At 43.5% G+C, this 19,604-nt stretch overlaps 1 protein-coding gene across 1 annotated transcript in view; it reads right to left on the reverse strand.

The window, feature by feature from the left end:
- Window positions 1-19,604, reverse strand: part of LOC124606270 (translation initiation factor IF-2-like) — a 167,996-nt gene that overhangs the window by 64,847 nt on the left and 83,545 nt on the right. Inside the window, exon 2 of the mRNA XM_047138250.1 lies at window positions 1,273-1,537. Within this exon, the coding sequence (XP_046994206.1) occupies window positions 1,273-1,537 (265 nt within the window). The remainder of the gene's footprint in view (window positions 1-1,272; window positions 1,538-19,604) is intronic.

Here is a 19,604-nt window from a genome sequence, read left to right on the forward strand (position 1 = left end):
CAGGTGGTCTCCGACGCTGCAGTCATGGACTGTGCGGCTGGTCCCAGCTGAGGTACGAGTCCTCCCTCGGGCATGGGTGTGTGTGTTTGTCCTTAGGATAATTTAGGTTAAGTAGTGTGTAAGCTTAGGGACTGGTGTCCTTAGCAGTTAAGTCCCATAAAATTTCACACACATTTGAACATTTTGAGCAGTGCATTGGTGCAGCTGTCATTTGTACTCAGGTGACTGACGTGAAAAAATTTCCGACGTGATTATGGCCGCACGACAGGAGTTGACAGATTTTGAACGCAGACTGTTAGTTGAAACTAGGCGCATGAGACATTCCGTTTCGGAAATCGTTAGGGAATTCAATATTCCGAAATCCACAGTGTCAACAGCGAGCCGCAAATACCAAATTTCTGGCATTAGCTCTCACCAAGGACGACGATGTCGCCGACGGCCTTCACTTAACGACCGAGAGCAGTGCCGTTAGAGTAGAGTTGTCACTGCTAAGGGACAAGCAACACTGCGAGGAATAACCGCAGAAATCAATGTGGGACGTACGACGAACCTATCCGTTAGGACAATGCGGTGAAATTTGGCGTTAATGGGCTATGGCGGCAGACCGTCGACGCGAGTGTCATTGCTAAGAGCACGACATCGTATGCGGCGCCTCTTAGAGGCTCGTGACCAGATCAATTGAACCCTAGCCAACAGGAAAACCTTGGCCTGCTCAGATGAGTTCCGATTTCAGCTGGTAACAGCTGATGGTAGGGTCTGACTTCGGAGCAGACCCCACGAAGTCAGGGACCCAGATTGTCAATAAAGCACTTTGCAAGCTGGGGATGGCTCCATAATGACGTGGACTGGATTGGTGCTCTTGTCCATACGAACCGATCATCGAGGGAAATGGCTACTTGGAGACAATTTGCAGCCATTCACGTTCGAAAACAACGATGGATTTTTTATAGACGACAATGTCAGGAGTGTATTATTGTTAGCAATTGGTCTGAAGTTCATTATGGACTATTCTAGACAATTATTTGGCCACCCATCGAACATCTACGGGACACGAGAGGTCAGTTCGTGCACAGAATCCTGCACCGGCACAATTTATCGGTTACGGGCGGCTTTAGAGGCAGCTTGGCTCAATATTTCTGCAGGGGACTTCCAACGACGTCGAGCTGCTGCATTCGGCGGGAAAAAGGAGGTCCGACACGATATTAAGAGGTATCCAATCACTTTTGTCACATCAGAGTATAACCACTGGTCACGGAAAAGCGCACTGCTAACAGTACGCTGAGCAGCAGCAGCAGGTAGATGCGTGGGCGGTCGGCGCGGCCCACAGGTGAGCGGGGCGGCGGCCGCGGTGGGCGGTGCCGGTGGGCGGGGCGACGCCTGCGCGCCTCGCGCCGGCGGCGGTGGGCGGCGGGCTGGAGGGGCGTCGCGGCGCGGCGCGGCGCGGCCGGCCCAGGAGCTGCAGCCACGCCGCGGCTCGCTCTTCCTTCCGGCACTCGGCCCGCTTCCGGGCCGCCAGGAAGCGCTGCGTCTTCTGGCCCTTAAGTGGCCGTCGTAAATACCCTGCAGGCTGTGATTCACGGCCGTGCTAGAGGAGGAGCCTGGCGCCCACGCAACGCTGTTTCGTTGTGGCAGGAAGCCGCTTCTCTCATCCAGCATCGTCGAGTACTTCAGGGAACTACACTGCGCAAAACAATTGAAGTACCCCTTTTTCGAAACCCCGTCATTGTCTCCCGTGGCGAGGCGTAAGTTTGAAACCACACTGATGCTAGTTGCCTTCCCGCAGGCTCCCAGGGCTACATCGCAGGTTTTCTCTATAAAGGCACATTTTCAAAATTGTCATTAAATGTGGCCGGGTGCGATCACGGGTGTTACCGATGTGGTGAGTCTTAGAGGGACCCTTACTGTTATATTCACGCATCTGTCAATGTCGCACACCTGCGAGCCGTGGCGGCTCATATCGATAGTGCCACTCTGGTGGTTTACCTTTCCTGTCACAGTCAGGGCGGTAAGCACCGCCCTCTGGGGCCTACGCGAGGAGTAACGAGGCGAGGTCCTGGGGGGGGGGGGGGGGGTGCTCCGGGAGGTGATGGAAGACGGTTGTCTGGTTGACGCAGCGAATGTGGGACCGGACCTATCGCATGGAGATATGCAAGTTGGCTCTGAACGGAAGGCGCCGTAGGAAGCAGGGCTAGACTTGTGATATATGTTATGTTGAAAGGGAATTAACTGTACCAAACTTAAAAGAGCTTTTAGTGTGTTTTAGGTCTGTACATTTAATGATGTTCATATGTTGTCGATTGCGGCAATAACCTCCTGTGTGGGGAGATCCTCTGAGGGACTTGTATTGTACTGTTGCAGTGCAGTCCATCTGAAACGTGCTGCTTAAAACTTGGGACTGCAGATCTCTGATGTTATGTATTACTGTTTAATCTTAAATGTCTTGGATGTAACATGGTTGTTGAGGGTTATGTAATTAATTTTGATCGCTGGTTCCTTAAAGGAAGTATTTCGTTTTAAAATAAGTGCTCGGTCAGAGCCTATTTAAATATGATTTTAACTTATCATTCAAAATTTCTAGTCTTGCTTTCTTAAAAGGCTTTCAGTTAAATGGTTGGTATTTGCCTGTTTAAATGTTTGAGTGACTTAAAGGAAAACAATATTATTTTGTAATTTTGTGCTGATTGTTCCTTTTGGGTAATAAATTGTTCAATAAATGAGTGTCTAGAGAATGGTGATGCACTGTTCTATTGCCAGCCTACCCCTTCCACTTCACAGCCTATTGAGCTGCTTTGTGTCGAAATTTTGTTCAGAACACCCCTCTGACCTGACACCTCAACCTGTGACCACGTCACAGGAGGGCGTATAAAAGGAGTGTTGAAGAAGCTTATGTACCCTTTGCTGGTTCGCATTATGTTCAGATTTTGTCCAGTGGTTTTGAACGGTCCATAGTGGTTCCAACCTGTACACCAGAGCAAAAATTATGGTTGCACTGCACTCTAAACGTTCAATGGGGTTGCTATCCCAAAACATCCTTAGAGATGGGTTGAAGCGTTCAGGAGACGTCAGCAGTAATCAGGAATGCCAAGAAAGTCGCCCAGCTGCTCATCGCACTGCAAACTGACGTTTCCGGCAGCGAAATATGTGGAAATCGACGGCCCAAAGAAGGGGTGCTTTTATTGACGCCCTTTGTGCCACCCCCAAGGAGTTTTAGTGTCGAATCTGAGGGGCGCTGCGTCTGAAATGTTTTCCTCGGCCGCCCATAAGAAAAACACCTGTTTTCAACGCTGGGCGTCGCGGTTCTGACCTCCATCGCAAAGACGTCAAAAGGAGTGAGCTTTGGCTAAAAGGGAGGGGGGAGGGGGGGGGGTAACGACCTTCCCATCATGTGATGTGTCCACGGTGGCGTTGGGTAGAACTGTGGTGATATCTGCTACTTATGTGACTTCATTAACCACCTGATACCTCGCATGAACTTCTGAGCTGTTCTCCTTTTTTCTCGCACGTGTCGCCAGGTCGCTGTTCGAAGCGTGACCGAGCCCGAGGGTGGCGTCTGTGGGAACCACAGTTTTATGCGATTATAGAGGAACGTCGTTCGCAACTCGGAGCCAAATTTCAAGTTTATGCGTTGTAATGGGAGACAATCACGGGGTTTGGAATAACTGGTCCTTTAATTGTATCGCTCATGTCGTTATATACTTGTATCTACGAGTCGTAGTTATAAAGCTGTAATTATCGCCTCGAAAATAATGTTAAGTAACTAACTTTTGTTGATCTCAGGCACATGTCTGCAGTCCAGGCAAATACTGACATCACCGCAACACAGTACCGCAGCACACAGCGAGAGAAGCCAAAACCAAATGGTACAGCACATTGATTAAGTGGTGTGTCGTCAGATTGCGTTTTCCTCATTTGAAGGAAACAGGGCTGCAACAATCCCTGCTGGGGTGGTGGAAGTGTGCAGCAGCAATGCTCCGTCTTACGGCACAATGGTCAGGTGGCGTGGACACTTCAGCATGGCCAGACAAGTCTGAGTGACGAAGAACAAAGTTGCGAAACATCTCTCTGTGGAGGACTAGGAGTCACCACAGATGTACAGGCGTTGGTGCTCGAGACGGGCGCACCACAATCGAAGTGACAGTATAAAGACTGAAAGTCAGCTACGGATCTGTTCTCACCGAGGCAGCAGCGCAAAACTTGCAGCTGTGTTAGATCAGTCCATGTGGCTTCTTTGCGTGGTTTTTCACAATTATTGGGGGTGTAACTGTGATCGTGAGGCAAAGAAGCAACCCAAGTGGTGCAAACGTGGGTAAAACTAAAGTCGTATGGCATGAATGGCTGGCAGACCCCGCCTTCAGCTGCCTAATTGGAAAGGTCTTTCCTACCCTCCGAGTCCGCGAGCACTTATCCTTTGCGAAGTACGAGAGCTGTGTGTGTAAGTGTATATGCTGAGCGTATAGTGCGTGTGTAATGTACCGTTATACGGCGATCACTTTGGCTTTAGGAAAGAGATAATCAGCAGAGAGGCAATTCTTACGTTTCGGTTGATAATGGAAGAAGACTAAAGAAGAATCAAGACATGTCATAGGATCTGTCTATCTAGGAAAAGCGTTCAACAATGTCAAATGGTGCGAGATTGGATTGGTTGGGGGAAGAGACCAAACAGCGACGTCATCGGTCTCATCGGATTAGTGAAGGAAGTCGGCCGTGCCCTTTCAAAGGAACCATCCCGGAATTTGCCTGGAGCGATTTAGGGAAATCACGGAAAACCTAAATCAGGATGGCCGGATGCGGGATTGAACCGACGTCCTCCCGAATGCGAGTCCAGTGTGCTAACCACTGCGCAATGGTGCGAGATGTTCGACATTCTTAGAAAAAGAGGGGTAAGCCACAGGGAAGGATGGGTGATATATAATATGTACAAGAACCAAAAGGGAATAACAAGAGTGGAAGACCATGAACGAAGCACTCGGATTAAAAAGTGTGTAATCTGGGATGTAGTCTATCGCCCCTGCTGTTCAATATATACGTCGAAGAAACAATGACAGAAATAAAAGAAAGGTTGAAGAGTGGATGTAAGATTTAAATTGAAAGGATATCAACGATAAGATTCGCTGATGAAATTGCTATCCTCAGTGAAAGTGAATTACAGGATGTCCTGAATGGTCCGAACAGTCTAATGAGTACAGAATGTGGACTGACAGTAAATCGAAGGAAGACGAAAGTAATGAGAAGCAGCAAAAAGAAACTTAGCATAAGGACAGCTCATCGCGAAGTAGATGAACTTAAGGAATTCTGCTACCTAGTCAGCAAAATAACTTATGACGGACTGAGCAAGGATGACTTAGAAAGCAGTCCAGCTCTGGCAAAAGGGCACTCCTGGCCAAGAGAATTCTGGTAGTATCAAACATGGACCTTAAGTTGATGAAGAAATTTGTGAGAATGTACGTTTGGAGCAGAACATTGTGTGGTAGTGGGACATGGATTCTGGGAACACCGGAACGAAAGCGAATCGAAGTATTTAAGATGTGGTGCTACGGAATAATGTCGAAAATTAAGTGGACTGATGTAAGGAATGAAGAGATTCTCCGAGAAATCAGCGAGGAAAGGAATATATGGAAGAAAACACTGACAAGATGAAGGGACAGGTTAACGGGATATATGTTAAGACAACACGGAATAACATCCATGGTAGTAGAAGGAGGTGTAGAGGGTAAAAGCTGTAGAGATAAACAGAGATTGGAATACATCCAGCAATTAATTGAGGACATAGGTTGCAAGTGCTATTCTGAATTTAAGACGTTAGCACAGGAGAGAAATTTATGACGGGCCGCTTCAAACCAGTCAGAAGACTGATGAAAAAAAAAAAAAAAAGAAAAAGTAGTGTCGTGTTTTTGTAAGAGATGATGAGAGAAGAGAGGGAAAAAAAATGGTTCAAATGGCTCTGAGCACTATGGGACTCAACTGCTGAGGTCATTAGTCCCCTAGAACTTAGAACAAGTTAAACCTAACTAACCTAAGGACATTACACACATCCATGCCCGAGGCAGGATTCGAACCTGCGACCGTAGCGATCTCGCGGATCCAGGCTGCAGCGCCAGAACCGCGCGGCCACTTCGGCCGGCTAAGAGAGGGAAAGAAACCCGGATCGGCACATAACCTACTCCTCTCTAAGAGCACCAAGGGACTCACAGAGCGCAACGTCCCCATCCGACGGACATCACCATCAACACCGTCACTTGGCGTGCTTTACGAGACGCTGCGGAGAGGCCTGGAATTTAATCCAGGGCATTGGCGCAAAAACTGGTGATCAGGGACTTTACGTCAACACCCCTCCTGCCTCCTCTGCCTCAAAGGCAAAGGTGTCAACAGCACGCGACGTATCCGGATGGTCATCCACCCAAGTGCTGGCCACGTCCGACTCTGCTTAACTTCTGCGGTTTGACGGAACGGGTGCATCCATCTCGGCACGGCCGTTGAGAAGGTGGAGCCACCACCGCCGAATAAAGCGAAACCCAGCTCATCGGGCTTCGCGATGTTATTTTTCTGGCTCTGCTATGTATGGTGCTACCAGACTGAGCTAGCAAGGGACAAACCGTCACGGAGCCTACTTCCGAAACCTCTTGACGAACTCTGATCTGTCCAGACGAAGCGTCTTGAGAATCCGTCCAAGGGGCTGTATTTGGTCCTCGACGACGCTCCAAGTCATTCTGCACGGGACAGAGCCACACGTGCTGCTTCTCTGAGCTGACAAATTGTGCCTCACCGCCCACGTCCTCCTTCTTCCGTACCTCACACGAAGAAGCAATTGCGTGGAGGGCATTTCCAGAACGGTGGTCAGGTGAGTTTCGCGTTGGTACGTTTTCTGAACAGTCAAAATGCAGACAACAAACAACTCCATCGAGTCATCCATCGTTGAGAAAAATGTGCCGCATTGAAGGGTGAATACGTAGCGAAGAAATAACCATCACAAAGTATCATGGTCGCATCTTTATTTTCTTCAAGGTGATTACTAAAACTTTATAACTGTCAATCATATAATGGGGGTCAAGGTACCAGACTCGAACTTGGGAGACGCAACGTCCACATACCATCCAGATAACTATCGCGAATGAAACGTCACGAAAACACTTGACTCAAAAAGAGCACGACACAGAGATGCACGCTACTATTCAAGCTATACATCGCAGTATCAATGCATAAAATGAAAGAAATATTGGGAAATGGGATAAAGGTTTGGCGGTAAAAGGATATCAACGATAAGATTCATTTTTGAACAGAGGTGCTCTGGCAAACTAAGGAGAAATTACAGGATCTGTTGAATGGAATGAACAATGAAAGAGCACTGAGTGTCGATTGACAGTAAAGCGAAGAAAGACAGAAGTGGGATTAGAGATAACTCAACATCAAAGTTGGCAACCAAGTAGTAAACAAAGAGAAGGAAATATGTGGTATCTGTTACATATGATTCAGCTCTCCATGATACCCGATGCTGTGCAAGTCTTTTCACTTCCGAATAGTTACTGCAATCTACGTCCATTTGAACCTGCTTACTATTTCATCTCTTGGTCTCCCTCTACAATTTTCACGACCAGCACTTCCCTCCAGCACGAAATTGATGATTCCTTGACGTTTCAGATGTGTCCTATAGGCCGATCCCTTCTTTTTGTGATGTTGTGCCATAAATTTCTTTTGTCCCCAATTCTATTCGGTACATGCTCATTACGCGATCGACATATCTAATTTTCAACAGTCTTCTATACCACCACATTTCAAAGGCTTCTATTCTCTTCTTATCTGAACGGCTTATCGTCCACGTTTCACTTGCATACGGCGCTACACTTCAGACAACTACTTTCAGAATAGACTTCCTAACTGAAATTAGTATTACATACTACCACATTCCTCTCTTTCAGGAATGCATTCCCTGCTACGGCCAGTCTGTATTTTATATCCTCTCTACTCCGGCCGTAGACAGATATTTTGCTGCACAAATAGGAATGGTGTCTACTGCTTTTAGTACCACATTTCCTAATCTTATTGCCTCAGCATCACCAGAGTTAATACCACTAAATTCCAATTCCTTATTTAGATTTTGTTGATGTTCCTCTTACTTCCCTCTTTCAAGGAGCTGTCCATTCTGTTCAACTGTTCTTTCAAGTCCTTTAATGCCCCTGACAGCATTCTAGTGCCACTTGCAAAGCTCAAAGCTTTTATTCCTTCTCCCTGAACTTTCATTCCTTCTCCAAATTTTGCTTTGGTGTACTTTACTGCTTGTTCAATGTATAGACTGAATAACACAGAAGATACGCTACAAACCTCTCCCACTTCCTTCTCAACTACTGCTTCCCTTTCACGAATTTTGACGCTTAAAATTTCCTTCTGGTTTCTGTAAAAGTTGTGGATAATCTTTCACTACGTTTTGCCCTTGGTACCTTCAAAATTTCAAAGAGTGTATTCCAGTTAACATTGTCAAAAGCTTACGCCAAATCTACAAATGCTGTAGACAGACATTTACCTTTCTTTATCCTGTCTTCAGAGATAACTTGTACGGTTAGTATTGTCAATCACACATGTATACGCACCGGAAAATACTAGCAAAAATATAAATAAACAAAATAAGACCATAGTTTAACCGTCAAACTCCTGTTTCTAAAACAAGTAGTTTAACCCTGAAACTCCTGTTCCTAAAACAAGTACTTCTTCTGCTACGGGCCCCATAAGAGAAATCTCCTTCGAAAATAATGGAGAACATCATTGAAAACTGCTAGAAGGGTTCAGCTTTTAAAACCACTGCGCACAATCTATTGGTCAGGCGCCGTACTCTGTCAAATAACAAAGTCGTTCAATGAAAATGTCTTCCGTCACAGACAGGGAAACTGAATTTGATATAACATTTAATAATTATCTTGAGCGCCTATTTTTAACTGTTCTCTATGGTAGTGAATTACATATGAAGAACACAAAATCAGCTACAGAAGTGTGGTGGTAGTTGGCTTGACTTCTTAACTAGCGAGCGGGAGTAACACAGCATGTGCCGGCAAGTCTCATTTGTTGTTGGATGAGGGCTGTGTTTGTCAGGCAAGCAAGTCGGCTTCCGGCCGAGTAGCGTGTAAACACAAGCAGTGGGTGTCTGGAACCAATACTCGGTCACCGTGTCGCCTCTTAATGTCAGATTGTTTCACAGAAACAACCACCGTAGGCGTTTTACGGAGGAGTATTGCCCCATTATTACTCGCTACATCATCATTTTTACGATTTGCACTTGTTAACTGTTTTGATTTCGCAGGAATCTATTTCGTACTACTGCTGATTAGGCTCCTTCCTTCGTATGATGCTGCTTTGTTAGTTACTTGCCGATTCCCCCTCATATTGTTCCACAATTACAGTAGAATTCCACTTTAATAAAAAAATCATTAAAAATTAATAAATTCATACATGCGGACATGCAATAATTTACAAGTGTGGTTTCACAAGGATTTATATACAGCGCACAAAGCTCTTCTAGGTAGACATATTCGCAAACAAGGTAGCTGATAGTACTAAACCAATGTTACGCTGTTCACTCACATCTCATCATTAGATACTACACACATTGCACGCCCTATGTTACAGCTGACGTCAGGACGGGGAAGAGGCCTCTACCTTTCTATTGCATTCTTTATGACTTTTCATTTATACTCGCTGTAAACTGAGTCATCATCCCTCCGATATGAAGAAGATATCAAACGTTGGGAGATGAACAAAGTAAATATTATTATCCAGCGCAGATCATTGGCATACGATTTGCCAGTAACGTGCATTTTACTGTGAAAATATGTTGTAGAGTGATAAACGTGTTATCATTTATTTATGTTCAATTTTTTTCTAATATCTACTCTGTGTTATTAAGAGTAATGGCTTGCATGTTTCTTGGCCAGGGATGTTAAAAATTATGTGGACTGATAAGACGAGGAGCTTCTACGCAGAATCGTCCTGGAAAAGAACATATGGAATACAATGACAAGAAGAAGACACAGGATAATGGGACACTTCTTGAGACATTAGGGATTATCTTCCATAGTACTGGAGCTGCAGAGGATAAAAACTGTAGAGGAAGAGAGAGATATGAATGCATCCAACAAATAATCGAGGATGTTAAGTGCAAGTGTCATTCTGAGATGACGGGGTTGACACAAGGGAAGAATTCGTGGCGGTCTCAATCAAAGCAGTTAGAAGACTGTTGACCTCCCTCCTAAATAAACAATAAAGTGTTATTTAACAGGTGTACCGGTATATTGCTTTAACTGCCTCTTTAAACTTTTTAGTTTTTAATTATCTCTTTAATCTGATTGGGTACTTTATTTTACAGTTTAATTCAGTGGTAGAAAAATCTGTTTTGAGTTTCTCATTCCTCGGAAAATATAAGTATATAAGTTAACTCTGGCTCTTGTTCCACGATTGTGAATAAAACTTTTAGTGAAGTAACTTTTTTTTTATTTGTTTATAAATCCTAGATGTACTCAGATGGTGCAATTCAAATCTCCCATCTTTTGCAATGAACTCAATTTTCATAATGAGCCCAGTTGTTTCTCATAACAGTTATTATCGTGGCCATATGCAGTAGACTGCAAATAGTGACCCTATTTTGTACATCTTACTCCCTAGAAAATTTCCAAGGCTAATGTACGTAGAAGAAATATTTATTACGAGTTACTTACTGCAAAACTGAAAAAAGGACTCTAAAGACTTGTACCGCTGGTATATTTCTGTGTAAAAAGTGTTACTGAAACATAACGGCAGATAAAAACTTTGTGCCAAACCAGGACTCCAACCTGGAATCTTTCTCTTTTGTGGGAAAGTGCTCTACTACTTTCCCGCGAAAGAAAAATGTCTCAGGTTTGAATTCCAGTACAGCACACAATTTTAAATCTTGCACGTTGTTTGAGATCAGCGCACACTCCGCTGTATAGTAAAACTTAGTTCTGAATCTGTAATATTCATCCAAATTTGTTTCTTAGAGAACAGTACAATGTGATTAAGGACAAACAATTACCGTTACCAAGCTGAAATTACTTCTAACACATCTGCGTCATTAATGCGTTGATCAAATTGGCCTCACGTTGCATATGAGTCTACAGTCGAGGGTAGTAAGAGACTAGACTAGGATTCGGATGGACGGCTGTTTGAATCCCCGTCTACCATCCGGATTTCGGTTCTTGATGGTTTGCATACTTCGCATAAAGCAGATACCGTGATGGTTTCTTTGAAAGGGCGTGCTTAATCCCTAACCCGAATCCGAGGTTGTGTCAACAAATGATGACATCGCTGTTGGGGCGTTGAAGCATTTCTCTGTATCTTGAGCAGCAATAATTTTATTGTTGCCTCATTTTCAAACAAAGTTTAAACTAAAATACTGATTCTTGTTTAACGCTGCCATGGCAATTTGTATTGCGGTTTGAGAACGTCAGAAAATGCGAATGGAGCACAGATTGTCCTATGAAAATCTAACGCAGGTCATTGGATGTGTTTCGAATATGCTGTAGCTAACACGCAACATCCTCGTCACAAAAATTAAATAAAGCAAAATAAAAATTTCATGGTAACGAGAACTACCACTTAGCTGACTTAAAACCACCATTGTAAAAAATACCTAAAACTTCATTTGTAAGAAAAAAGCTGCCATTTTGACAATGAGTTCTTTCAGCCGTTGTGCCTCGCGCAGCATTGGTTTTTAACATTGAAGATATTAGTTTCCGGTTTTAGCCAGTTCGATAGCATCGCTATGCTATTAAAAATTCATTACACTTGCAGTCTTTCTGTGTATATGTTTTGAGTTGCCATTAAAAATACGAACTACAGACTCTTTTCCATTTATCTATTAACATGAATGGTCCTTTCTATCTGTTGCAAGTATTATTTAACATTTATTCGTATCCAAGGAGAGCTGTCATTCTTTAGATCAACTGGAACTTCTGTCCAAGTCTTTCTGCAATCTCTATGGTCCATGGAATATGTTTTCTTGTACAAAACAACAGCGATAACCAACATTCCTACAGTGCTGCTGATACTAGCTAACAAATCATTAATATCCTTTGGAAACACTGGAGGCGCTATTACACTTTCTTGAGCATAACTTGTCTACTACGTTGAACGTTCTAATCTAGTTCCTACATCATCACCTACGTCGGCTACACTTCGATATCATTGTTTTACTTTTACATTGTGCAATCGCACTAATATTACCACCTGTCAAAAGCGTAAATAACAGTCTTTTGCAGTGTGGATCGCTGCGAGACGTGCACGAAGAGAGTCGTCGAAGTTCTGAATGGTACCGACTGCGATGTGGGGCCATACCGACTCCAGTCCGACTGAGGTTCGATTGACGTGACCCCACAGATTCTCCATTGGCTTTTAATCCGGGGAGTTCGGTAGCCATGGAAGTACGGTAAACTCATCCTGGTGCGCTTCGAACGAGATACGTGCACGGCGAGCTGTGTGACACGTTGCATTGTCCTGCTGGTAGATGCCATCCTCCGGAGGATAAACAAACTGCACATAGGAATGGACATGGACTCCAAGAATAGATGCATAGTTGTGTTGACTCATTGTGCCCTCCAGAACGACGAGAACACCCAGGGAATGTCAAGAAAACATTCCGCAGACCATAACGCTCCCTCCTCCGGTGATTTTTGCTGGGTGTTTGTCTTCAGAAGTGTCACGCCGCACAGGCATGAGACGTGGTTTATCAGAAAAGACCACTTGTCGCCACTCTTTGGAAGTCGAGTAACGGTACTGTCTTACAAATTGAAGCCTTCGTCGCCGATGAATATCTGTTATCATGGGTGCATCAGCCAGGCTCCTGCTGCAGGGGCCCATACGCAGCAACGTTCACTGAAACATAATTGAGTTGGTAGCCCCTTGGTTCATCTCGGCGGTCAGTTGCTCCACTGATACAAGTGTATTCGCCATTATACATCCCCGCAGCCATCGTTCACTTCTGTTACCTATGGCTCGTCGTGGACTACAGGTACCTCGGCGCCGTTTTGGATAGCACCATTTTGCCAAGCAAGGTATGATTAACCTCAGCGGCACGCGAAAAGTTTGCAAACTTAGGCATTTTGCAAATGCTTCCAGCCTTGGCCCAAAAGCCAATGATCACGCCCTTTTCGACGTCAGACTGATGGTTCCGTTACCGCATTACGACAACAATTGCACTGTTTTCCGCGTCCGCACGGCACGCTTTATATACCCTTCACTGCTAGTGCTGCCAATTGCCGTCTGTGAGTCATTAATGCACGTCAAAAATAGGCGGTGGTCACATTAATGTGACTGGGCCATGTATGTCCATCCCCTACCTTCTAGATAAAATAAACGTTTGCTATAAACGTTATGCTGATTTGCGGGCTGGAAAAAGGAAATGACGATTAGCGCTTGTGTCCTGTCGACATCGAAGTTATGGAGCACAAACTCGTTTGGGGGAAGAATGGGCCGTATCCTTCACACGGGAAGTATCCCAGAATTTGCTTTAAGCGAGTTAGAGGATCAGCGGTAAACCTAAACCTGGAAGAATCCTGTCTCCAGCCATCCTGATTTAGGTTTTCCGTGATTTCCCTAAATCGTTTCAGGCAAATGCCGGGATGGTTCCTTTTAAAGGGCACGGCCGATTTCCTTCCCCATCCTTCCCTAACCCGAGCTTGCGCTCCCTCTCTAATGACCTCGTTGTCGACGGGACGTTAAACAACACTAACGTAACCTAACCTAAACCTGGAAGGGAATGTGAACCGGCGTCCATTGTCCTTCCACTACACCAGATCGCTCGATTTGCAGAGTAGAGATGTAGCGGCAGAAAAAGTGCCTCTCGGCAAGTTCTGTCTTTAAGTTTTGATCGTCTTAAAGCTAACGGTAGCCACTGTTGCGTCGCTAGACGTCAAATATTTGAGGCCCGGCTAACGGGAGACGTGTGACGGGACCCGGCGCCCCGACTCCCTCTCATCAGCCGTCCGCCGCCCTTGAGATAGGGACGACTGGCTGGCTGGACAAAGGCGGCGGAAGGCGGTGGCGCCTCTGTTGGCAGAGCAAGGGTCAAGGCTGCCCGGGACTGGGGCACAGTGCGATAGCGCTTCCTCTGCACTGACAGGCGGCGACACGACCCGGCCGCTCAACTGTCGGGAAGTTAACAGAGGCGTCGAGCGGGAGTGGAACCAAATAAGGCGAGGCGGTTGGGGAGGGGGGGGGGGGGGGGGAAGGTCACGACCCACCCAAAATAATATCAAAATTTACTACAAGTGTTTACATCTTTAACCGCCACCGTAGCCGCGGTCGCTATCGCACCTCTGTGGCGGCGCTTGACTTGTGGGTAAATCGTTTAGAATCCTGGTGTTGGAAAATTTTCACTGCCAGTATTTGACCGCAAGAGGAAGAACGGTGCCGGCGTAAAGTAACTGATCACCAGCCTTTGGATTAATCCTTCAAGTGGCACTGATGAATATACGTTTCAGTGGTCTCAATTGCTCTCTATTACCTCATTTACTAGAAACAATCCACCTCGTGTAAAAATATCAAATCGGCCAAGAACTCCTGTAGATACTTCCTAACAACATTTCCCGTTTTTACACTACATACACGTTAAAAATATGTAGCCTACATTCGTCCAAACATTTATAAAAGTATCGTGAAAAATTGCAATTAATCGGTCAAGAACTATTTGAGATCATTGCTAACATCTTTTACCCTTTATGTATATTCATATATTACATATATTAAAAAATATGTCGCCTATGTCCGTCCATATGTTTATTAGAGTAGTGGGTAAGAACGTGAAGTAAATCTATGGAAAATTTTTTGAGATGATTGCCAACGTTTCCTTTATTAAAAGAATACGTAGTCCGTGTTGGTCCGAATATTTGTTACATTATCGTGTAAAAATTTGAAATAAATCAATCAGAAATTTTTCGAGATTTTTGGTACCAACGGTTCCCCTTTATATATTAGATAAACCTTTATATGCAATATATATTAAAAACATGTACATTTTATGTCTGTTGGAACGTTTATTAGGGTATCGCGTAAAAATCTGAAGTAAATATATCAAGAGCTTTTCGATATTTTTCCTAATATCGTTTCCTCTTTGTTTAGCGCGAAGATATATACCATATATATTATAAAATGTGTAGCCTATGGCAGTCCGAACTTTTATTAGAACATTGTGTAAAAGTTTAAAGCAAATCCGTCAAGAACTGTTAAAGATTTTTGATGACAAAGTTAAACAATGACTTGTACAGACATAATTTTGGGAAATTGGCTGAATATTTCTAAAACACCCTGTAATTGCCAAAAATTACTTGCTTTTCAACATTTTGCCACAGTTTCAGTGTTAGTGGTGGGTGCAGTACGTTCTGTTGTATTAACTGTCAAAGATGCTGTACTTGCTGCTTCCTGGACGCGGGTGTCAGAATATTTACTCTGGTTAACAGACTCGCACAATGTTAGTTCGCACCTGTTTTTTTTTAATGGTTTAACTGAAAAATCTAGTGGCATTCCACAAAACTTCACAACAACGGTCGTACGAAGGAGCTTCGTAAACACAGCGGTATTCCTTTGTGCAGCTCTGAGGAAGCTCGAGAGATAGCTATGTCCCTCACCCACCCGGGATATACAGTAGACAACGTTTTTGCTGCTATTTGACGCTTGAAAGGTTCAAATTTTGTGCTTTCACCTTCCGTAAAACTTCCGTTTCGAAACTATAGGAGCCGGAGGCAGAGCCGGAGATGCAAATGGCGGACGCGATGCAACCAGATGGCTTTATTATCTGTCTTTAAAATTTCTGCTCCCAGTTCTTACTAAACTAAAATCTTAAAACAACTTATCCTATAGTCTTTTAACAGTAACTTCATTTTTCGAGAAAAAGCATTTTTTCTGTTATTAACACGTTGCACCTTCCACGTATTTTCTTTGCTTAATTTAGATCTTTGCTCAATAAGAAATCAATGATATCTTTGCTTAGTGGATACTCTTTGCTTTGAGAACCAAAACATCGAATGTAAAACATATGTGTGAAGCTCAGGCTGACATGTTGAATATTATGAGGAGTGCTTCACGTGCCACAGTGATTTGTTTGGAATAGGTGTACTGTTTACACCTAAACAGCTTTTACATTGTATTGGTAAAGCGTAAGTACCACAACAAGACACAGCGCCGTCCACTGGAACATATGTAAGTGTATACAACTGTTTCACCTTATATGTAAATAATTACACGTACATTGGCCTGTACTTACATGCATGGGTAATTTCCAAGAATGAGTGCCTATCGATCATGCGACTCTGGTGGTGGGCGTTATGAGTATGTTTACGGTGGTCGCTACAGCAACGACAAAAGAAGAGCATTGCAAAGGAGACGACTTACCTTACTCGTCGTCGGTGTTGTTATCATGTGAAAGTCCATTACGCTGGTCTGGATGGATAATTTGGAAGAGTCGAACCATGTATCTCTTCCTGACCTCATTCGTTTTCCGCACTGTCCGCAATGAAATTGTAAACGGTATTTCAGCATCGAAACTGTTCTTATGAAGTTTTACGCACTTCGCACCACCACAGTCTACTCAGTCCCCTCTTTGCTCGTCCGGTTGTACTCCATATTTGCGACAAAAAGTCGAACAATTTTCTACGCTGGATAAACATGGAATTAGATTTTTTCATGTGAGAGAATCCACCGAAGAAACGTCAAGAACACCAGACATCCCACTCACTAACGACACAAGTCGTCTGGGATTCCCTAGCAACTCACAAATAATTCGCGGAGGTATGTAATTTAGAGCACTTAAGGGAACGACGGAAAACAGATAAAAATGACGATCACAAATAATTGATCACAACGCCCGCCACCAGAGTCGCATGATCGATTTACGCTCGCACGTCCGATATGTATCGTTTGGACCCCGCGACTTCGATGGCAATCATTCTTGGAAATTAGCCATGCATGTCTCAAAGGACAGACACTGTTGACAATCCACAGTTGTAGGAAACACTTCAAAATTAATTCGCTGACCGCGAATTCCTTGTAATCAACTGTATTAGGTACAGATTTACTAACCAGTAGTGACATATGATAATTTGTGACGCACCGGAGCTCGAACCCGGATTCCCCGCTTATCACGTGCGATCGCCTTAACCATTTTTTTTAAAATTATTTATTTTTATTAAAAAATATTAGTTCCAGTTTCTCTGAAACGTCAAGGTCTTTGCTGCTGGAGATTAGATCTGTCTAAGTAATTCGGGTAAGGGCGCTCTCCTGGTGACATCCAAAGACAGGGGTTAACAAGTCGCATCGTAAATCTTTTCCCGATGTCAGGGAAAATTGTGGAATGCTATTAACCTAAAATTCACGTGATAAGAACTTCGCTGTGCAACAATACAGGTTCATTCTTACTGAAAGTAAATAGGCCTAACGAAACCTGTCATTATTAATTACTCAATTTATTTTTAAAGGGCATACCATGTTCGAACAGACTTGTTGTTCTTCATGTTCACGTTTATTTCATTGCAATTACACAGTGCTGACCTCGAGACGTTGGGAAGTTTTCAGATGTGGTGAACATTTATTGGGAAAGATCTTTCCGCAGCTTTATTAGAGAGTATAGAAATCATGAAATGACCTGGCACGTTAAAACTGTGTGCCGGACAGAGACTCGAACTCAGGATCTTTCGTTTTCGTGGGCAAGTGCTCAACTGACATTAAATAAATGATTTCTTCTTGAAATAAAGAAAAAAAATAAACACCTACAACATGTGCGTAAGTTGTAGGTAACGAGAAAACAAATAAAAATGTCTGTTGTTTGAAAATGAAAAGACGACGTTCATCATAAAATAAACAGTATTTATTGAAAACATAAATAAGACTTCTTTCTCAATATCATTTTTTTTTTACAGAGGGCATGAAGAAGGAAGCCGATAAGCTGCCGATACATGTGTAAAGAAAAAAATTTAGAAGATGAAGAGAAAAGAGAAGTGAAAGAAATTAGGAAGACTTGCTGAGCCACGCTCCACATTGTCGCCCCCCACTTCGGCTATCCGTGCGCGATCCCCGAACTGTCTCAAACTTCCGTATGTTAACACTGTCTACATCATTTGATCGTAGTCGCCCCCCACTGCGGCTATCCGTGCGCGATCCCTGAACCGTCTCAAACTCCCATATGTTAACACTGTCTACATCATTTGATCGTATTACACTAATTTCATCACCTAATGCTCGGAACATTACCTGGAGTCCCGCACTATGGAGAATGAGACGTGGAATTGCTAACAATATTGTCATCTTCGTGTGTCCGCTCAGGTTTCAAATGCTTACATGCATGCCTAAAATACCAGACACTGTTGACGATCCACGACTGTACGAAATACTTCGAAAATTCTCCCTTTTTCAGGAATCCAAGTAATGTTGCATGCCATGAGTGATGATTTTAGTGGGCGACGATATAAGAAAGAAGACAGTGTGACATATGGAAGTTTGGATCGGTCTGTGAAAAGTGCACGGGTAGATGAAGTTGTTAAGGCGACCGTTCGTGACCAACGGGAAGTACGGTTTGTTGTCACGGTCCTACACAAATTTTCATATCACTATTGAGTGTATCCGATGATAAGGAATTCGCAGTCTGCGAATTAATTTCGAAACAATGGCATGTTTTTAGTAGCTAAACAACACACAAAGTGACGCTAAATATGCAAATGTTCTTGTCCAGTGTTGGAAAACACTGCTGATAAAAACGCTGCTTATAAAAACACTAAAGTAATTTGAAACGGTATCCACCTATAGAAGTGCATGGCTCCGAAGGAAAAGCATTTTAAAAGTGTGTGTTACTGGTTACGTTACTCACCAACAATCATTAATGGCTGCAGAATTCACGAGATAAAATAGCATTTGCATTAGTTTCATTTGAAAATAATCACACAATTTTGTCTGTCTTCTGCTTCATGTAGAGTTTACTAGATTGTGAACAGGCGGCATTGTATTTTCCTGCTAATGCGGAGTTTTTCAGTGCCGGATGCCGCGATTTATTAATCGACGATCAGCGAAACCAAGAGGATGAGATTCTCATTTTCAAGAGGCCACTTGCGCTTTACTGTAATCTATGCTACTACAGAAAGACAATAGTTGTTTAAAGTTGTCAGTAAAAATCTCGAAAAGCTATTGATCGGTTTATTTCAAATTTTTACAGAATACTCTAATAAACGTTCGGACGGACATAAGCTTCACATTTCTTCCATTCCTACACGATGCTCTAACGGCTTGCCCTTTAGACGGTTAAGTGCCTTTTTTTTTTTTTTTTGAGCAACAATGCACAGGTTCTCTGTTAAAAACGGGTACGAAAAGAAAATGCTGTGCTGTGAAAATATGCTATTTTTCTTTCTTTCTCGCAGTCAGTTTTAATTGCGACAGCAGAGCATTTAAACCATTTGACAAATTCTTTCTCCCGTATACCGTATATTCTTTCTCCTTACACATAATTTTAAACAAAAATTGTATTCATAACAATGTGGTATCTTTCCCTTCCTCACAGTCGGTTTCAAGAGTAAACGAAAGTTGTTCTATTTATGTATTATCGGCTTATGATTAGAATGCTACTACGG

Source organism: Schistocerca americana, chromosome 3, assembly GCF_021461395.2.
Source record: "Schistocerca americana isolate TAMUIC-IGC-003095 chromosome 3, iqSchAmer2.1, whole genome shotgun sequence".
Classification (NCBI taxonomy): domain Eukaryota; kingdom Metazoa; phylum Arthropoda; class Insecta; order Orthoptera; family Acrididae; genus Schistocerca; species Schistocerca americana.